This window comes from Nematolebias whitei, chromosome 16 (genome assembly GCF_014905685.2).
Source record: "Nematolebias whitei isolate Nwh7 chromosome 16, NemWhi1, whole genome shotgun sequence".
Classification (NCBI taxonomy): domain Eukaryota; kingdom Metazoa; phylum Chordata; class Actinopteri; order Cyprinodontiformes; family Rivulidae; genus Nematolebias; species Nematolebias whitei.
The window spans coordinates 7,263,342-7,282,347 of NC_056513.1; the positions used below are offsets into that span (position 1 = coordinate 7,263,342).

The following is a 19,006-nucleotide window of genomic DNA, read 5'->3' on the forward strand; positions in this document are numbered from 1 at the left end:
GTTCAGGAATGTGGAGCGGGAACACGTGGTTCTGACGGTCCAGATGTTCTGGTCTACAGTACGAGCCGGGTTTAGTGTCGCCTGATCCTCGTGGACTCGGCGGGTCAGTCATTTTTTCTTTCAGCGGGTGAAACCAGACACCATCTAGGTCTCCTTCAGCAGCAGACGGTGCCTGGCTCCTCCTCCTCCTCCTCTGCGGGCTACACAGTCTGAAGGGTGACGATGTACAATAAGGCAAACGACAAATAAAAAAACTGCAAACGTTGGTTTTGGTGCTAAGGCCTCATGGCTAAAAGAAGCAGAAGAGCCAATACTGGATTAATGTTGATCACTAATTCTGAACATTCAGACCCCCCAATCAGGTTTTTAAAAGTGTGTGGGGGTGGGGGGGGGGGGGCTGCACTCAGGTCTAATCCAACAGGACCAGATCGTGGATGCTGCTCATAAAGACACATCGATAAGTTTAAACATAAGGCTGCGATTTTTAATACCAACACAGTCCTGTTCACTCTGGCCCCACCCCTATTTAAGTGGGCGGGGCTACAGAGCAGCTCTGATGGACTTGACAAGGCAGGTATTGGTTTTATCAAAAGCTGGGGGGGGGGGGCATCAGGTTAGCTATGAACAGCTGATTAGGGTGAGATAAGGTCACAACTGCTGAAACATTTATATAGAAAAGGCAAAGAAACGCTGATTGTACAGTTGCTTTTCCTCGTGTAACTGAGGAAGACACCGTTGGAGGTGGTGGGGGGGTAATCTCTTCAAGCAGCAGGAGGAGTAGAGGGAGCGAGGAGGTGCTACATAGCAGGTCGGGGAACAGGACAGACGCTGTGCAGGTAGGATGGTGATGGACGGATGTTAAGGTGGGGGAGGGGTTACATAAGACAGATGAGAACAAAAAGGCAGAAATGGTGGACACAGGATGGGGGGGGGGGGACAGGCCTCCTTCAGTCGTCCCAGTCTTTTTTGATGTTCAGGTTCCACTCCCAGGACAGGTGGTCGTGTTTGTCGTCGTCGGTGAATTTGGACTTGATGACGTAGTTCCCGCGGGCGAGCATGCCTTTGGGTGCCTCCTCCGTCGTGGTCAGGAAGTCGTACTCGGCGGGGCGGGGCCCGTAGCTGCCGACCATGTAGTCCGATTTATCGACTGGCAACGAGACAGAAACAGGCGAACGGGTCAGTTCCATCAGTAACTTATGGAGGTGACGGCGAGTTTGATTAGAGACTTTTTGCGTTGCACTGTTTTACCTGGGTCTGTTACCATGGCAACCCAAACAGGAAGCAGCTCAAGTTTCTAAGACCATACGTGTCGACACGCACAGCCTCAAATCCGCTTCATATGCAAAGACTTTCAAAACCATGAACAGGTTCAATCCATCACGTTTTAATAAAACTCGTTTAATTAAAAACAGATACTTTAGAGGAGTTGAAATAATAAGATTGACCTTTGACCTATAAAAACATTCACAACAGTCTTTATGACCGTCTGTAACACGATGCTTCAATTATCTCAGCCTGAGATGATCTTAAAGGAGCTGAACAGTGAATGTTTGTAGTTTTTCAGGTGAGTGTTTTTCTGCACTGGAACTGAACAAACTAAAGTAAACCTAAATGTTTTTGGTGTCAGATGTTCAAGTGGGCAGGAGTTACAATGTAGAATAGAGGTGGGTGTTTGTTTTTTTCTTCCAAGGCGGCGCAGAGTGACGAGGTGAGAGGAGCCGGTTTATCAAAACCAGTTGCGGGGGGGGTAATTTCTGTTGATGGGATGCCCCATTTGTATAATGGACCGTGTCTGTTCATATGTGCTGTGTTAGCAAAATATCTAGAGACAGATTTTAATGAAACAAAGTTAAAATGTTATGAGAAAGTTTTAGCCGGTGCTCAATCTGCCAAATTAACTGACTTAGTGTTCGTTAAGGTCAGGCGGCTGTGGCGGCCATCTTGAATGGGGTTGACTACAAAAGTTTTTCCAGAGTTTCATTCAAACCCGTCCATTGGTTCAGGAGATGTTTTGCTAACAGGACTAATGAGCGAGTCAGAAGCGTTTCCTCCCGACGTCACCGTGTTTTTGTCAGAAGTTCGTCACTCACTTTTCATTCCTTTCCTGAACGTCTGCTGAACGTACTTCAGGCCCGAAACGATCTCCTTGTTCACCTGACGACAAACAAAACAACAAATTTAATGTTTTAAACAAGTTAAAGTCACGAACTTTAGTAAATCAACGGCTTTTATCAGATGTGTTTCAAGCTAAAATGGTTTTGTGGACATTAAAAACGTAATTTTCAGGGGGTTTCAGGTTTGTAAAATATATTTAGTCATTTCATGTAAACAACATGTTATTGATTTTAAATTAAAAACATCTGGTCCGTGCAGGGTCGTCCACAGCTGCTTTGACTAAAACATCTGCTCTGAAAACATGGCCAGTGTCTCGTGTTGACCGTTTTGTATTAAATGAAAAATATTTTTAAAGATAAAGACATCGGCCTCACCTTAAAGCTGATCTTTATTTTATATTCTACGCCCTCTTTCAGAACAAACGCCTGCTTTTTAAAAGCTTCCAGGTCTCCTGTTGGAAAAAACAAACATGTAAATCAGTTAAGAGTGAAAAACACAAACGAATGACTGCGCCCTGTCCGCTTCATGGAAACAAACGGGGTCATCGAGACAAATACAGTCAGAAATAATGAAGTCTGGGTTTTACCCCAAAGTCAGTTTTTATTTTTCTGAATTTTATATTTTAGGCGCCAATAAATTTATAATTTGAATTTGGTGCGATCCTGCTGGATTTGACTCGCGTCGTCACGTTGGGATGTGAAAGGTTCTGTGGAAAAAAGCCCGCGGACCAGATTCTGAGCGTCACTTTTTGTTTCCACAACAAACCGAAGTCACTAAAACCGACTGAAACCCTGCGGAGCTTTTTAAAACAACTCATGAAAATCTGTTTGGAAACGAGACGAAGAGCGGATCAGAACTCTTCACAGGGCTGTGAGCGAGACGACTTACTGGACCAGAACTCTCCCTGGTGGAGAAAATTTAAAATAAAAGTACGGCTGAGTTCTGGACGGTTCTGAACCAGTTTCCAAACGTCAGGAACCGATTCTGTGACTGCGCTGAGGAGTCGTTGCTGTTCCGTTTGTCCCAGTGGAGTTGCCGTAGTAGAAACGCGTCGCAGTAAAGTTGTTTTACTTTTCTCCTCTGAACCCAGAAGAACCTCCGGCTGAAAAAACAGCGGAACCGATCCGAACACGAGCGATGACTCGAACATCTGACCTGAGGAGAAATGTCCATGATGCTAACAGATTAGCTTTGTTATGGTTAGCATCTGCGCTAACTGCTGGAGATTACCAGATTATTTATCAGACATGAAAGATATAAATCTGTTGACGGAAACAAAGTCGTTTAAATGTTCGATTCTGTTTTCGTTTCAGTTTTGGATAAACGAGTTCATCAGCTCCTGCTGTTTGATCACAAACCTGACGAACTACTGATCTACATGAACCAATAATCCTTTAATCTGTCATTAAAACATAATCTGACCATGAGGTGAACAGGTTCATTTCTACCTGAAGTGAACCTGAACATAATCATTTTTTTAAGTTTTCTAAATTTCTTAAACAGAAGAAAACAAATAAATAAATAAAAACCTGTCTTCCGTGCAGCTTCCTGAATCACTTTCAAAATAAAAGCAAACGTGTCGCCAAAAATTCAAACACAGATCTGTTGGTGCTCTGAGAATGTTTTGGGGATCACTCTCAGCTACTACCACACCACATTGTAACTCCATTTATCAGAAACCAACTGAGCTGGAGACTTTTTTAAAGCTGCTTCATATCGATTAGCTGCGGCGGCCATTTAAAAAAAGGCTCCACCGTTGTTTTACAGATGTGGAGCTAAAACTGAGCGTGATCGTAGCTGAGAGTCATTCCCAGCAGATACTCTGAGGGCTGCACAGCTGTCAGCGAATAGCAGTAACCACTGTTAGCAAAATATCTCATGAAGCACTGAACAGATTTTATTGAAACTCTCGGGAAGTATTTATTTGTCGGACGTCTACAACCGATTACTTTTCAAGTTGAAACAAATCAAGATGGCCGCCACAGCCAATCAACTTCACCCAACAATAAACAAACGTATTGACCAGATTTGTCCATAAAGACTTTGTTTACCATCGTGAGACGATCTCTGGTATGAAAGGTGGCGGGTGATACTCCTTTATTTAATTATGGCTTTTAATTTGAAATGTTTTTATTTTCACTAATTATTCAACAACAAAGTTTATTTTTTAAAGTCTCTCTGGATTCAAACCGTTGTGCAAACTTAACCACAGAGCTGGCAACAATCAGCCCCTGGAGGTTCTGGACCCGAGCGAACCAGAACCGCTGTGGGTCCTCGGTGACGCTCAGCGGTTCAGTTTCTGAGCCGCGGGACAGAAACAGGAAGTCTTATTAAATTTTTACTGAAATAACACGATTAAACGTTTACGTCCGGAACCAAAACCGAATGACGTGGCTGAACTCCGGAGGGACGTCTGAAAAGACTGCGCTGGAGGACGGATCTCTGCAGCGCTGGACCGGACACAGGATGAGACCAGAGCGGGTCTCGGGGGACCCTCTCTTCTGGTTTTCCCACTCAGACCCAAAGCCCGGTTCTACTGAAACATGTGGCTGCGCTCAGGCTGATGCACAAACAGGAACAAACTGTCAGGGATGTGTCAGGATGTGCAGCAGAACCGCTGCCATGGTCCTGCAGAACCTCACTGACCTACACAAGGCGAGGCCAGGCTGATTCTGGCAGATCCTGATCATCCACTCCATGGTGAGATCAGGTTGTTTTCATGTGATGTGCAACAAACAGACTGGAAAACTCTGAAGAACTGGACTCACCCTGCAGGTCCAGGACCAGAGGTTTCGGTGCTCCGTCACAGACGAGCGCCATCTGGGTCACCTGGACGTTGGGAGCGCTCGGATCTGAGACAAAAAAGAGAAAACACGAATCGTTTCAAGGTGAACAGAATCAGAACCGCTCTCCACCGGCGAGGCACAAAATATGAAAAACTTCTCGACGTTAAACGTTTTGATTTGTAACTCAGGATTTAAGAATCAAAGTTCACTTTAAGAAACGCGACGCGTTGACCAGGCGGAGTCGCAAACAGAAGAAAAGTGGCCGAAACGCGCCGACATGAAATAAAAACAGCTAAAGACGTAAGAGGAAAAGCTAAAATCTGCAGCTGTGCTCAGCGTTTCCTGAAATCAAAACTCCATCATGAATTAAAAGTTGTTTATTTTTATGTCGGAGAGAAGCTGCCGGGTCATCGACCCGTTTAAAACAGAAAGAATAAAAATGTTTTTAAAACTCGTCCAGATGTGGCGTTTCCTATTTCAACAAATCCTAAATCAAAACGTTCAGCTCTTTCAGGACAATCCTGCTGTGACTTTTGGTGTTGATGCAACTTTAGCTTTTTGAAATATTTAGCCTTTTCTGCCGTTTTATTCTCAGAAAATGAATCGAGTTCATTTTCCATTCTTCAAATCTTTAGACGTGTTTACAACCTTTTACTGCTCCTTTCACATTTTGTTCTGCTTCAGCTTCTTTCTGCAAATTTAAACTTTTTTCAGCTACTTTCAACTGTTTTGTGCTTCTTTAAGACTCTTTCCGTTAACTACAACATTTTTGTGCATCTTCTAACTTCTTTCTGATAATTTCAGCTTGCTATGCTCCTTTTAGCTTATTTCTACAAGTTTCAGTTATTTCAGCTACTATTTAGCTGTTTTATGCTAATTTTAGTTTTTTAAGCCAATTCCACATTTTATACACTCATTTCAACTTTTTCAACCTAATTCAGCTAAAATGTGCTCTCCACTTCCTTCTGGTAATTTAAGCTTCTTTCTGCTTTTTAGCTACTTTTCAGCTGTTTTTGCTTATTTCAGCTTTTTCTCAGATAATTTCCACTTTTTTGTGCTCATTTCTGCTTCTTTCAGCCTAATTAACTTCTTTATGCTAATTTCAGCTTGTTATGAACCTTTCAGCTTTTTTCTGCTCTTTTAGCTACAGTTTAGCCGTTTTGATGCTTCTTTTAGCCTTTTCAGGTAATTTCACATTTTTTGAGCTCCTTCCACCTCCTGGTAGTTAAAGCTTCTTTTTGCCCTTACAGCTACTTTTCAGCCTTTTGTTTTTTGTTGTTGCTAATTTTGTGCTCATTTCTGTTTATTTAAATCTCATTCAGCAAATATGTGTTCTTTCTTCTTTCTTCTACTAAATTAGGCTTGTTCTTCCATTTCAGCTACATTTCAGAATGTTTTTTTACCTAATTTCAGCTGTTTTTCTTCAAGTTCTTCTGCAATAAGCATTCACACTGCTTTTTCACAGGAAATGCAGTTTCTCTAGTTAAAGATTAATTTTACGAGTATTTGATCCCTCCTTTGTTTCAGTTTGTTGTCGGCTGCTTTGAGTTTATTGCTTAAACACACGGCTGTAGAATATATTTATTGTTTTTAAAACACTCGTAATATTTATGAAATGTTTTAGTTGGTTTAGATTTTAGACTTTTATTATTGCAGGGTGCGATGGAGGGCATTTCCTGGCTACTTAAAAATATTATTAATTAATAGTTTTGTCAATAAGTAACTTAATCTCACCCTGAAATAAACAAAATTAATAAAAAAAACATTAAATTTAAAGGATTTTCAACAGTCTGGAGTTTTGGGAAGATCCCCACACAACCCTGTTCTCAGCCGGACTCTGTCAGTTTTATTATTTTTATTTTTAAGTCTTTCTCATGCACAACCCCGTGTTTATTTATTTATTTTTTATCTTTTACTACAGAACGAAGGGGCTCCAGCAGCCCAGTCCATCTGGAAACGTGTCCGGCTGCACGTGGATCGACTGTTTTCTACCAAACGTCGACTCGTGCACGACACAGGTGTTTCTGCTCGTTACCTGAGAGCTGGAGCGGTTCTGTCAGTCAGGAAACAAGTGGACTCGTTAAAAGTCGAGTAGAGAGATAAAGGTCAAAAACAACATGCAACTAAAAAGAAATGTTACTATTAATTATATAATATAAATAATAATTGTGTATTAATATATTACATACGGAATATACATTACTATTATTAATTACTACCTCATTAAAAACATGTGTTTACTAACACCTGAGAAGACGTGGATGTTTATGAATAAATTATATGAATTAAAATTGATTCGTACATTAAAGAAACATCTGCGGTAAAAACAGAATTTAAACTTCTGAAGAAATAATCCGTTTTATAAAGATGACAAAAACTGAGCCAAATAACTGAAATCCACTTTTTTATCTTGACAGTGACGAAACCACAACACACACACACATACACACACACACACACACACACACACACACACATTACCGGCCTCGGCGACCCCCGGGCCGAGCAGGGCCTCTTTGTATTTGCGTAAGCTCTCGTCGTCCTTGTCCAGCTCGTGGATCTCCTTCACCGACTTCTGGGCTGGAGGTTTGTAGTCGACGGGTTCTGGCTCCTCGTTTTCTGCGGCGATGGCTGCGAGCTGCTCTGGAGTCACCTCATCCTCAGCCATGTCTGTGGGGGGGGGGGGCAGAGGTTCAATTCAGAACCACAGACACACAAGTAGACAGAAACCTTAGAGACGGTGGACCACTGGACTTTCAGCTGCTCCGAGTGCCTCGGCTCCACCAGGTTTAAATATTTATAATCTGTAGAAATTATGCTGCCGCAACAAAATTAAGGGATTTAAATTATCCGCCAGAAAACAAAACACAATATAATTAAATTATAATTGTATCACCTGACCTGTCCAAACAGGTGAATGCAAGGAGCTGCAGCGCGTGACCGGACAGAACCAAACCCGGCTCAGAACCTGCTCGTTGCTCTTCATGAAGAGTTCATACCAATGCAGACACTTTAAAGACACGTCTCTGAAGTTCTGTGACCCGTTGGACCTCAGACGTCACTCATCCAAAACTAAAACAGCTTCAGAGGAGGACGAGTCACCTAAAATACTTCTGTCATTTTATTACAAGCTTGTCTGATCTAAAAATACCTCAGATGTTTAATTTATTCACATTTCAAGAGCCCAAACTGATATGGAGGCGGACAGATGGTACCGGGACAGTACCGGTTCTGGAACCGTTCCTCCTTTAACTTGAACAGAAAACCTTCTTGAGCTGCGAGCGTCTCAGAATTAACGATTTCTGACTGGTCTGAATTCATCTAATTAATCCAGTTTTGATCGTCGGTCCAGATGAATATTAAAACACTGCGTCATGTGGACAGAGATCAGTAATCCATCGCCCCGCCCCTTGTGGAAACAACTGCCCCGCCCCCTGTGGAAACAACTGCCCCGCCCCCTGTGGAAACAACTGACCGACCTCTGAACAGAGGAAACCACACACGTCCGCCTCTCAAACAGGAAGTGTCCAGGATGTTCGGATCCAATTGTGTTTTGTTGGTTATTGTTTACTGTTGGGCTGTTTGTGTTGTTCTGGGGTAAACAACATCAGAACCAAACCGGACTCCTTCAGCGCTGATTATAGGAGGTGGCAACACCTTGAATATTATAAAGCTGCTTTCTGAAGAGCAGAAAGGAACTCGATTGTGTCAAATTTAACGCAGGAGTACGACATCCTCCTGGTTCCTCTCAGGCCCGCGGGCACAAAACTGTAGCTAAAAGCCAAAAGTCACAGAACAGTAACTAAAAGCCAAAAGTTACAGAACAGTAGCTAAAAGCTAAAAGTTACAGAACAGTAGCTAAAAGTCAAGTCACAGAACTGTAGCTAAAAGCTAAAAGTTACAGAACAGTAGCTAAAAGTCACAGAACTGTAGCTAAAAGCTAAGTCACAGAACAGTAGCTAAAAGTCACAGAACAGTAGCTAAAAGTCACAGAACAGTAGCTAAAAGCTACAGAACGGTAACTAAAAGCTAAACGTCACAACACAGAAGCTAAAAGTAAAGCCCCACCTGGAAACATTCATTTTAAAGCACCTCAGGCAATAAATGTTGTGTTTTTATTTTTATTTAACTCTTGTCCCTTTATAAATAAAGATCTCTTGTTGTGGGTTAAATTTTGGAATTACGGCTGAATTACATTAAAGTTCTAACATTTTCCACTTTAAACAATAAAAGTTCAAAATGTTCTGAAAGGTTTAATACTAATAAAATCCTAAAATTATTAATCCTAATTATGAAATATATTATTTCTTTACGAGGGTGTGTGTGAATCCTTTTAATTACTTTGTCAGTACAGTATTTATATGTGAGCATTTAGTGGAAATATCTGGTTATTTTTTTATTGTTTACAACCAAACTCCAGTTAAAAATTATATTTATATATCTTTCTACTTAAATCTGTTCTTCCTGAAAAACTTTATAGGACCAGATAATCTGACGCCCAGAGAGTTTGTCACATTTAGTCCTGATCCGACAAAGAAACAACTAAAAATCTTCATGCTTTGCTCAATAAATTAAAATAATAATAATCAATAATTGTTATATTCTCCGTTAATTTTTATATCTTGTGTATATTCCTTTGTGCTGAAACTCTGGCACAACAATTTCCTGCGGGATCAATAAAGTTCCATCTTATCCAACTGGAAACGCACCATCCAACAGTTGTAAATAGCTCAATAATAAACTGAAATGTTGCCCTTTTTACCCTTAACACATTTTTACTGAGTGATGAGTTTGTCGAGATCCTGACATCAGCACAGATGAAACTGTAAACAAGAGCAACACAAACTGACTTCTTTAAACACAAACCGGTTAAGAAACAGAGTTAAACTGCAGCAACTCTACAACACATGTCAAGATTAAACGTTTCAAACGAACAGTTTATTTTGCACTTTTGTGTGGGGCTGAATTTTCCAAGGCGTGGTCCACTTTTAACAGGGTGGGACTGGGAGGAAGGAGCGCATCTGTAGCCTCTCAGACTGGAACAATGCTAGCCGGAGCTAACGGCTAGCATCGTTAGCCTGACAAGTTATCAACTGACAGAGCGCGAGCGCTGTGGGAGCGGACTCGGTCCTGCGCGCGGGGCACGTTCAGTCCATGAAGAGTGTTATCGAGTCTTTATGAACCCGAGAGGACTCACCTGAAGTGCTAAAAGCTGCTGTGGTTTCAGGAGCCTCTGCAAAACGTGCGTTTGTTCCTCCACACTCGGAGCCAGTATGGCGAACAAGGGAGCGGCGCCGCCCCGTTCGCGCGACATTCGGCCAAAAACACTGGAACGCGCATGTCGCGCGTAAATGACGTAGAACTTATGCGCCACTGTTCAGCTTTCTTTTTGTCTTTTCATTTTCTTTTTATGCCACACTTCAAGTTATTCCGAAAACAAATTAAAAGCTATTTAAAACTAAACGATGTTTCATTATGTATGATTTAATTATAAAATAACCAGGTTAACAACAGGCTAACAAAAATTGGCCTACAAAGCAGCCCCTACTTTGGCCTTCGCCCCCCCCCCCCCCACCCCTACATTTCACCTATACTATTAGTTTTTAAATTACGTTTTCAAAATATAAATTGAAAACCATCTAATTTAACAAACACTCGACTCTGAAATTAAAAAAGTAGTTATTTCTAATAAAAATTCCCCCTTTTTTCATTCTAACATTGTTAATGTTCAGAAATGTCAAATGCTTTTTCTTTTTATATTATTAACTAATTGTTTCCTTTAAGAACCTAATTCTCAGAAATAAAATCTTATTTTTGTTCCCATCAGATTTATAGCTAGTCACTTTAATTCTTAAAATAATACAACATATTTACGTACAGCTCAGAACAATAGCCAGCCGATCAGTTTACTAAAACTCTTCAGAGTCCTAAATAAGTTTACAACTTTTACCATTTGTTTGACGGAGACGAGCAGGTGTGTAAATAAAAAACAAGTTTGATTTTAACACGTTTATTTACAAAACTCAGTTCAACAAATAAACCATAAGTGACAGAGTTGATTTACATCCACATTTATTGTTACAGTAAACAGCCGTTCACAGAGTCAGGTGTTCATCATTAAAAATAATAATTTCAATGAAAGCTTAAAGGGATTTGCTGTTCATTTAAATAAAATAAAAAAAATCTCAAAAATAAAATTACCCCTAAAAAAAACAAAACTAAAATTGGCTGAAAATGTTTTCAACAAATAAGTTTCTACATAGAATAAAAATGAGGCAGTAATCTTGGGAATGCTTTTAACTGGTGTCCATCTGAAACTGAAAGTGAAATCTGACGTTAGAGAAGAGCTCAGAGAGAAGTCGAAACTCTGGCAGAACCAGAAGCCGGGTACCTTAGCGTTGTAAGCGTCCAACTGAGCGTCCAGCTCCTCCGCAGAAAGCTGGGGTTTGTTTCCACCTCCCCTCCCTCGACCCCTGAAACCTCCACCCTGCCTCCGTTCAAACCGGGGCTGACCCAGTCTGCTCCGGTCGAAGCCACTGCGTGAACTGCTAAAAGAATTCAGAAACACTTTGTATATTTGTCCACCGTTTAACCACAATCACTCAGTTTACTCATGTGGACTCACCTCTGTGTGCTGACTTCTGCGGTTACCTGTTGGATTTTCATGGGATGACCTAAAATAAAGATTTTTGTTTTGTTTTACGTTTTTCTAGAAACTTGTTCAACTTTTACGATTGTTACAGGAGAACCGTAGGCTCACCATCAAGCGGAACACCATTATAGTGCTTCATGGCTTTAAGAGCATCTGCCTTATTTACAAAATGGACATCAGCGGTTCCTTTACTGCGACCCGACCGGTCATAGTGAATAGACGCCGTCTTCAAATCACCAAACTCTGAGAACAGCTCCTGGAAAGCAGAACAGTTCAGAGGCGTAAGCAGATTATGGTGTGAGGAAAAACGGGGTTTGACAAAGATTTTTTAAAATTACCTTAATGTCTGAATCAGAAACGCCAAAGTCCAGATTAGAAACCAGAAGCTTGCCGGTATTTTCTACACCTCTGTCAGCAGCTACTGATGATGCTGCGCCGCGTCCACTGTCGTGCTCCTCAAACATGTCGTGCTGCCATTTGTCTGGCAGCTCTCTGGGCTGAGGCAGGAGCAGAAAATAAAAGATATTATCAGCTGATCATCAGGAAATAAATTAATAAATATGAGCATTTAGGCCCAAGACAAGAAGAATGTAGAAGGAATCTAAGAAAAGTAAGAAACACTGAATAAAGTGTTCAGGGTTTTAGGTTTTATACCAGCTTTAACCAACCACAGGACTAGTCCTGTACAGTGCAATAAATAAACAAATATCCTCCTTTAAAAACTATGTCCAAGGACCGAGTTTGCAAATTGCAATGTTAATCACACATAATCTTAATTCATTTTAAAAAGCGTTAGATTTATTGACAAAGTACATCCATTACAATCCAATCCATTTCATTTCAGTGAAAATAGATTTCATGATCATAAATAAAATGCTCATTTGTAAAAAGCTGTCTAGAGGAAACCAACACTGACATCATCAATATGGCAGAGTACTGAATGTGCTGCCGTTATGAAGATACTCGATCTGTAAAACTATGCCTGACTCAAGTTATTTGACTGGATTTCACCACGTTACCGAGGACTGAAGCTTCTGCAAAGAATCAGAGGTTAGAGGTCTACAATTAGATGTGTTAGTGCAATGTAAGCAGAAATACAAAACTATGCAGGTATATAAAATACACCTCAATGCACAGAAATCAAAGTACTGTCAGTGACGTTATGCACAAGTTCTACAGATATTATTATTTACGGTTTTAAAATCAATTCAGTTTATTTATACAGCCAAGTCCCAAAAGAAGTTATCTCAGGGCACTGAATGCACTGGTGCAGCAGCAACAACCTGGAACTCAATGCCCAGAAGACAGTGGAGATGATTGTGGATTTCAGGAAAGCCACAGCCCCTCTGACCCCCCTCACCTGTAATGATACCCCCATCACCACTGCAAACTCTTATCGGTTCCTCGGCACCACCATCACCCAGGACCTCAAGTGGGAGCCGACCATCAGCTCCCTCATCAAGAAGGCCCAGCAGACTGTACTTCCTGCGACAGCTGAAGAAGGCCAAGCTGCCGGCCAAGCTGATGGTGCAGTTCTACACGGCCATCATCGAGTCCATCCTCAGCTCCTCCATCACGGTGTGGTACGCCGGGGCCACTGCCAGGGACAGACTCAGACTGCAGCGCATTGTGCGCTCAGCTGAGAAGGTGATCGGCTGCAGCCTTCCATCCCTCCACGACCTGTACGTCTCCAGGACTGTGAGGCGAGCAGGTCGGATCACAGCTGACCCTGCTCACCCTGCACACGGTCTGTTTGAACCACTCCCCTCAGGCAGGAGGCTTCGGTCTATTCGGACCAGAACCTCCCGCCATAAGAACAGTTTCTTCCCCTCTGCTGTTGGACTCCTGAACACTCATAATGCTACCTCATAATGTCTGCTTTGGTCACATCACATCTGTATTATAACTGAATACTCCATCTGTACTGTTCTCTAAGCTTTTTTATTGTTTTCTATTGTATGGGTGTACACGTTTATGTTATGTTTTTAATTTTACTTTATTTGTGGGTGTACACAGGTCTTATGTCTTATGTAATGTTCTCATTTTTACTTTATTTTACTTTATTACTATTCGCACCTTATGTCGAAGCAAATTCCTAGTTTGTGAACCTCGTTCATTGACATGGCGATAATTGATTCTGAATAAAAACATTCACATACATTAAATGCCAATTAGAAAAGTTTTCTATCTAAGGAAGGAGATGAACTAAGGATTAGTGTCAATCAGTTTCATTTAATAAAATAAATATTACCGTATGTGACAAAATGTGCAGCACAAACTCTGGTTTAACCAGGTCAGCCAGATGTTCCTCTGATTTTTGAGCAACTTCCTCTCAACTTGTGATAAAATGAAAGTCTTCCTCGCCGTCTAACCGACTGTGGCAGGCATTTTAACAGCATTTCAACAGCATTTCAACAGAAAAACTGAAACGGGTCACGCTTTTGTTTTAACCTGTCTCCAGCATGGTCGACTTCCGGTTTGATTACGTCACCTGAACGAAAACCTTAAAAGCTTGAGTTTTACAAGTCTATACCGTTTAAATGTCGTTGCTTTAGAAAACTACCATCCAATGCCTCAATTTTGGTGATTTTTTGGTTTAATTCTTTGTCAATTTAGTGCTTCTTTCTCCGATTTCTTCACTTAATGCTTCTATAAAAGTTATCAACAAGCTCGAGGACAAAATGGAGACAGGAACTACTTTTGCCTTTAACAGTCGTACTTCCTCCTAGTTATCGTCTGCTCGGTGTGTTTTTGATCTTACCCGGGTGTACGGAGCGGGTCTGCTGTTCCGGTCTCGGCTGAAGTTCTGTGGGTTCCGCGCCGACTGCCTCGACGATCCGCCGGCTCGGCCTGAACCTCCACCCCGCCTGGACCCTCCGCCGCGGCCTTCCTTCTTGTTCATTCGGATAATGTCGTCCAGAGACATGCTCATCTTGTCCGCCATGATGTCGTTCAGACCGTTATAAACCGATAATGAAGATGGGAAAAAATAAAAATATAATAAAGACGAATTTCTGACTTAAACGGCCACTAATCGGTGAACGTTGGCGCGGTTGAAATGAACGGAAAATGCGTCACGAGTTCTTCTTCTGTGTTTTCATAAAGGTAAACAACGTGTTGGCGCCACCTGCTGGACATGTAGAGAACGACGGCTGTTTTAATAAAATTGTTTTTTGTCCCAGACAAAAAAAGCAACAATGTTTAGGTTTTTTTTAACCCGTGCTGCTGTTCTGCCAATATGTTAGTAAAATATCTCCTTAACAATTACGCTTCAATTACTGATAAAATTTTAGACAACCAGATTCAAGATGGCTGATGCAGCCTACTGACAAGCCAAAACAGAAGTGGTTACAACTCAGTCACTTTTACAGATATTGAGCTAAAATTTGGTCTGGTAGTAACAGAGTAATCCTCATTAAAAACTATGAGATTTTAGATTACCAGATAACGGAAAGGACAACATTTAACAATATTCATATTCAAAAAGGGGGACCGTGGATTGTGTTCCAACTATTGGGGTATCCCGCTCTTAAGCCTCCATGGTAAGGTTTATTTGGGGGTTCTGAAAAACTCATTTTGGCTGCTTGTATCTGAGATCTCATTCTTTCAGTCACAACCCAAAGCTCGTGACCATAGATGAGGTTAGGATGCCTCCAGGACGCCTCTCTGGTGAGGTGTTCTGGACACGTCCCACCGGGAGGAGACCCAGAGGAAGACCCAGGACACGCTGGAGGGACTATGTTTCTCGGCTGGCCTGGGAACACCTCGGGATTCCCCCAGAGGAGTTGGACCAAGTGGCTGGAGAGAGGGAAGTCTGGGCCTCCCTAATTAAGCTGGTACCCCCCGCGACCCGACCCAGGAGAAGCAGAAGAAAATGGATGGATGGATGAATATTCATGAAATTATATCAGTACTACATAAATATTCCACATAAACCAACATTGTTTTAATTTGAAGTCTCAGATTAAACAAAATTAAATATTTGAATAAAGTTTTTTTTTTTTTTTTTTTTTTTTTTTTGGACCGATAAAATCAAGCGACAATCTGAGGAGAAACTGTTTTTATTCCATCGTTTCTACGGGGGCAGCGACCGTTCTCAGCGCGGTTCTGCCTCGTCTTGCGGGTCTAAACGGGTTCTCTACATCAGCTTAACTCTAACGAGGTGCAGCCGAGGCTCCCCGACGTGCAGCCGAGACGTCGGGCCGGTGGTTGCCAGGGAACCGGGCCGGTGATGAGCTGCACAAAAGGTCAGATGAGAAACACTGGAGGTTCTGCCGGTCCCAGCTCGTCTCCTGCCGCCCTGCGATTTCTAAAGGTGTCCACCTGAGGACGCTGAAACAGAGGACACGAAGGACTCGAATCAGACACCAGCAGAGCAGCCGAAGGTCAAACCTCTGCTCAGTCAGAATCACTTTCACCTCGCTGAATATCAGCTAAAAGAATCCTGCTTCACAGTACTAAAACTCAGAGTGAACAACTGCTGAAGTTTGTTAAAGTAGCTGAAATTCAGCTGACAAAGGGAAAACAATCAAAGCAGAAGCTAAAAGATGAAATTAGAAAACTTGTATATAGAAGCCAAAGCAAACCAAACAGTAGCTAAAAGGTAAAATTGGTAAAAGAGAAAACTACAAGCTAAAATGAGTTTTTAAAAAAAGTAGCTCGAGCTTGAAAAAAAAAATGTAGCTAGCATGTAAACTAGCAAAAAAGTAAAAACTAATTAGAAAAGTAGCTAAATTCTAAAATTATCATAAAAGTGGCTAAAAGATAAATTAGCAAAATAGTAGAGAAAAGCAAAAGCTCGACAAACAGTAGCTAAAATGTAAAACAGCAACTAAAACCTAAAACTAGCAAAAGTGTAAAAATGTAAAATTTGAATAGCTAAACTAAAGGACAAGTAAAACAGAAGCTAAAGGTTAATTCAGCAAATCAACAGCTATAAGCCACATATAATAATAGTAACTAACATGTAAAACTAGCAAACCATTTTACCTAAAATAATCAAAATAGTAGTTGAAAGCTAAAATAAATAGGAAAAAAAGCTAAAAGATTAGGTTTGCAAAATGGCAGAAAGAAACCAAAGCTAGACAAACTGTAGAATTAGCCAAAGTTACAAAAATTAATTTGTCAAATATCAGCAAAAAGCATAAACAAGCAAGACAGTAGTTAAAAGCTAAATATAACAAATAGTAGCTAAAAGGTTAAACTAGCAAAACACTATCAAAATAGTAGCTAAAATCTATAACCAGCAGAACAGCAGCTAAAATCTAAACATAGCAAAATAATAGCTGACAGCTATAATAATCAGAACAGTAGCCAAAAGCTAAAATTGAGAGAGCAGAAGCTGAAAGCTAAAACTGGCTAAACAAAGAAAAAAACAATTCTGTAACTCTGTAGCTTAAAACGAAAATTTTGTAAAACTGTAGCTAAAGGCTAAAATTCATCAAAGCTAAACGTATCAAAACAACAGCTAAAAGTTAAAACTAACATGACAGTAGCTATATGCTAAAATGAGCAGAAAAGTAAAAACAATAAAAAAGAGGAAAGTATGCTGAAGATTTCAAAGTTTTTGAAGGATTTGAAAAGTTCTCAGTTCATTTCTAAGAGAAACAAAAGTGGCCGAGGACAGGACCCTGAGTGGACCCTAACCGGACCTTCTGTGCCGTCCCGCCTCCTCACTGGTAGAACTTGATCTCGGTGTCCACGCAGTCAAAGAACAGGTCTCCCAGGTCGTCTCCGGGTATCTCCCCGCTGAGCACAGCTGAAATCTCACTCAGACACTGAGACTCCAGATCCCTCAGGACGTTGTAGACAGCAGAACCTTCATCCTGAAACACGACCAGAACCAGAACCATCTGGGTCACATGTTAGCTTATTCAGGCAGCAACGCTAAGATGACGGGGGACGACTCTCAGCTACTACCACACCAAACTTTAGCTCAATATCTATAAAACTGACCATTAGAGACGATTTTGTGTTGGCTAACTCTAATTAGCTGTGGCGGCCATCTTAGTTGATTCTAAAAGTTTATCCGTTGTAGCTCCAATGAAAACTTTCTATAAGTTTTAATAAAACCAGGTCATCGATTCTTGAGATATTTTGCTAAAAGACAAACGACATATTGAAAGAAAACCACAAAATGGCGACGCCTGTCCGAAGTATTTTTTCGTTAACTTTTCGTCCCGTACCGTCCCAACCACGTGAGTAATATTAAAGGAGACAATCGTGTGTCGCGCACAATCTTACGTTGAAAAACCGCGAAATAGCGAGGGAGTACTGTAAAGCAGCCGAAGTAAAAAAAAAATAAAAAGAGGCCGTGAACTGATCAAGAAAATTTAAAAAAATTACGAATGCTTAAAATCGGGGGAGTGGTGGCGCAGAGGTTGGACAGGGTGGGCCTGTGATCGGAAGGTCGCCGGTTCAACTTCCCAAACGACAACATGAAAATGTGTGTGGGAAAGGTGAAGCACCCACACCTGCCTCCACCCTCATTTGACCCACTCTGAGCCCTTGAGCCCTCAACCCTCAACCATCTGGGTGTCCTAGATAGCAGCTCTCTGCTCCACACGGAGGGCTGTGGTCGCTCGGTGGTCTGAGGTCGTGTCAGGAAGGACATCCGGTGTAAAAACAATGGCCAAGTTGTGCGAGTTAGTCCGCTGTGGTGACCCCTGAAGAAAGAGTAGCCGTAAAAAAAAAAGCTTTAAATCAATAAATCAGCTAAAGGTCTAACGTTCCTTTAAAGAATGCATATCACCCGCCATCTTGTTTTATGTTCATGTTGAGAAACAATAAAGTTTCACCCTTTTTTTTAAATCTCGAAAGCAACCTTTTAATCCCGTCACTGACTCTAAACCCACGGCCCAGTCTGGACCTCGGCGGGACCAAATTACCCATCATCCCTCAGTGCCCACCGGTTTGGTCTCCGTGGCGATGAGCGCCCCCTGGTGGGCTTTGTAGAGGTCGTGTCGGCGGTCCATACGGCTGTGGAAGCGAGGCTGCTTCCTGACCGGGTCGTCCGGTCCGAACTGCGGGGAGACCACCCTCGGAACCGGGGCGGAAGTGTCCGAGAAGATGAACGGCTTGAATATGGACCTGAGCAGTTGTGGACAGGGTGGACAGGAATGTGGACACAGAAAGACATAAACCATGAACCCAACGAGACAGAACCAAAAGTCCTACTACGAGATTTTACAGAGTAATTTATAAAAACAAACACTTTAGACGGACCTGGACGGGTCGGGGGTGGCGGTGAAGAAGTGGACGCAGGGCAGGCTGGAGTCCCTGGGCAGGACAGAAACCATGCTGCCTGTGGTGCGGAACCCCCCAGAGTCCATGCAGATACCGCTGGGTTTGTCCCTCAGAATGGACATCATCACCTCAGCCGTCACCGAGCCTGAGACACCGAGACAAGATGAGTCCCTGCAGTTCTTACTGAGACCAGATGAGTCCCTGCAGT

The 19,006-nt window shown here is 41.8% G+C and overlaps 3 protein-coding genes across 4 annotated transcripts; all 3 read right to left on the bottom strand.

The window, feature by feature from the left end:
- Positions 1 to 378: 378 nt before the first annotated feature.
- On the bottom strand, positions 379 to 10,188 carry LOC119422712 (rho GDP-dissociation inhibitor 1). The gene is made up of 6 exons (XM_037690105.1): positions 10,099 to 10,188; positions 7,383 to 7,571; positions 4,884 to 4,967; positions 2,490 to 2,566; positions 2,091 to 2,154; positions 379 to 1,147 (listed from the first exon to the last, which is right to left on the bottom strand). Exons 2-6 carry the CDS (start codon positions 7,567 to 7,569, stop codon positions 948 to 950), a joined length of 612 nt encoding a protein of 203 aa, XP_037546033.1. The 5' UTR covers positions 7,570 to 7,571; positions 10,099 to 10,188; the 3' UTR covers positions 379 to 947.
- A 918-nt stretch (positions 10,189 to 11,106) lies between these two features.
- LOC119422713 (THO complex subunit 4-A) lies at positions 11,107 to 14,648 on the bottom strand. 2 transcript variants are annotated; one of them, XM_037690107.1, is made up of 6 exons: positions 14,315 to 14,648; positions 11,892 to 12,050; positions 11,662 to 11,809; positions 11,527 to 11,575; positions 11,293 to 11,446; positions 11,107 to 11,218 (listed from the first exon to the last, which is right to left on the bottom strand). In XM_037690107.1, exons 1-6 carry the CDS (start codon positions 14,495 to 14,497, stop codon positions 11,198 to 11,200), a joined length of 714 nt encoding a protein of 237 aa, XP_037546035.1. In that variant the 5' UTR covers positions 14,498 to 14,648; the 3' UTR covers positions 11,107 to 11,197. The 2 variants fall into 2 exon arrangements, with proteins under 2 accessions (XP_037546035.1, XP_037546034.1); XM_037690106.1 differs by having other exon boundaries at positions 11,293 to 11,449.
- Positions 14,649 to 15,624: 976 nt separating this feature from the next.
- Positions 15,625 to 18,938, bottom strand: LOC119422714 (secernin-2-like). Its single transcript, XM_037690108.1, has 4 exons — positions 18,778 to 18,938; positions 18,462 to 18,642; positions 17,205 to 17,378; positions 15,625 to 15,885 (listed from the first exon to the last, which is right to left on the bottom strand). The coding sequence occupies exons 1-3, from the start codon at positions 18,921 to 18,923 to the stop codon at positions 17,226 to 17,228; spliced, it is 480 nt and encodes a 159-aa protein (XP_037546036.1). The 5' UTR covers positions 18,924 to 18,938; the 3' UTR covers positions 15,625 to 15,885; positions 17,205 to 17,225.
- Between the last annotated feature and the right edge of the window lie 68 nt (positions 18,939 to 19,006).

What these genes read in the sequence shown, in the direction of transcription:
- LOC119422713 (XM_037690106.1), bottom strand. Translation starts at nt 14,497, where the DNA reads ATGGCGGACAAGATGAGCATGTCTCTGGACGACATTATCCGAATGAAC. An exon ending in TTTCTGATTCAGACATTAAG is followed by an intron (nt 11,810 to 11,891) that starts GTAATTTTAAAA and finishes TCTGCTTTCCAG; the next exon opens with GAGCTGTTCTCAGAGTTTGG. An exon ending in GCAGAAGTCAGCACACAGAG is followed by an intron (nt 11,450 to 11,526) that starts GTGAGTCCACAT and finishes GAATTCTTTTAG; the next exon opens with CAGTTCACGCAGTGGCTTCG.
- LOC119422714 (XM_037690108.1), bottom strand. Translation starts at nt 18,923, where the DNA reads ATGATGTCCATTCTGAGGGACAAACCCAGCGGTATCTGCATGGACTCT. An exon ending in GCCACCCCCGACCCGTCCAG is followed by an intron (nt 18,643 to 18,777) that starts GTCCGTCTAAAG and finishes ACAACTGCTCAG; the next exon opens with GTCCATATTCAAGCCGTTCA. An exon ending in TCGCCACGGAGACCAAACCG is followed by an intron (nt 17,379 to 18,461) that starts GTGGGCACTGAG and finishes GTCGTGTTTCAG; the next exon opens with GATGAAGGTTCTGCTGTCTA.
- LOC119422712 (XM_037690105.1), bottom strand. Translation starts at nt 7,569, where the DNA reads ATGGCTGAGGATGAGGTGACTCCAGAGCAGCTCGCAGCCATCGCCGCA. An exon ending in TCTGGTCCTGGACCTGCAGG is followed by an intron (nt 2,567 to 4,883) that starts GTGAGTCCAGTT and finishes TTTTTCCAACAG; the next exon opens with GAGACCTGGAAGCTTTTAAA. An exon ending in GTTCAGGAAAGGAATGAAAA is followed by an intron (nt 1,148 to 2,090) that starts GTGAGTGACGAA and finishes TCTCGTTGCCAG; the next exon opens with TCGATAAATCGGACTACATG.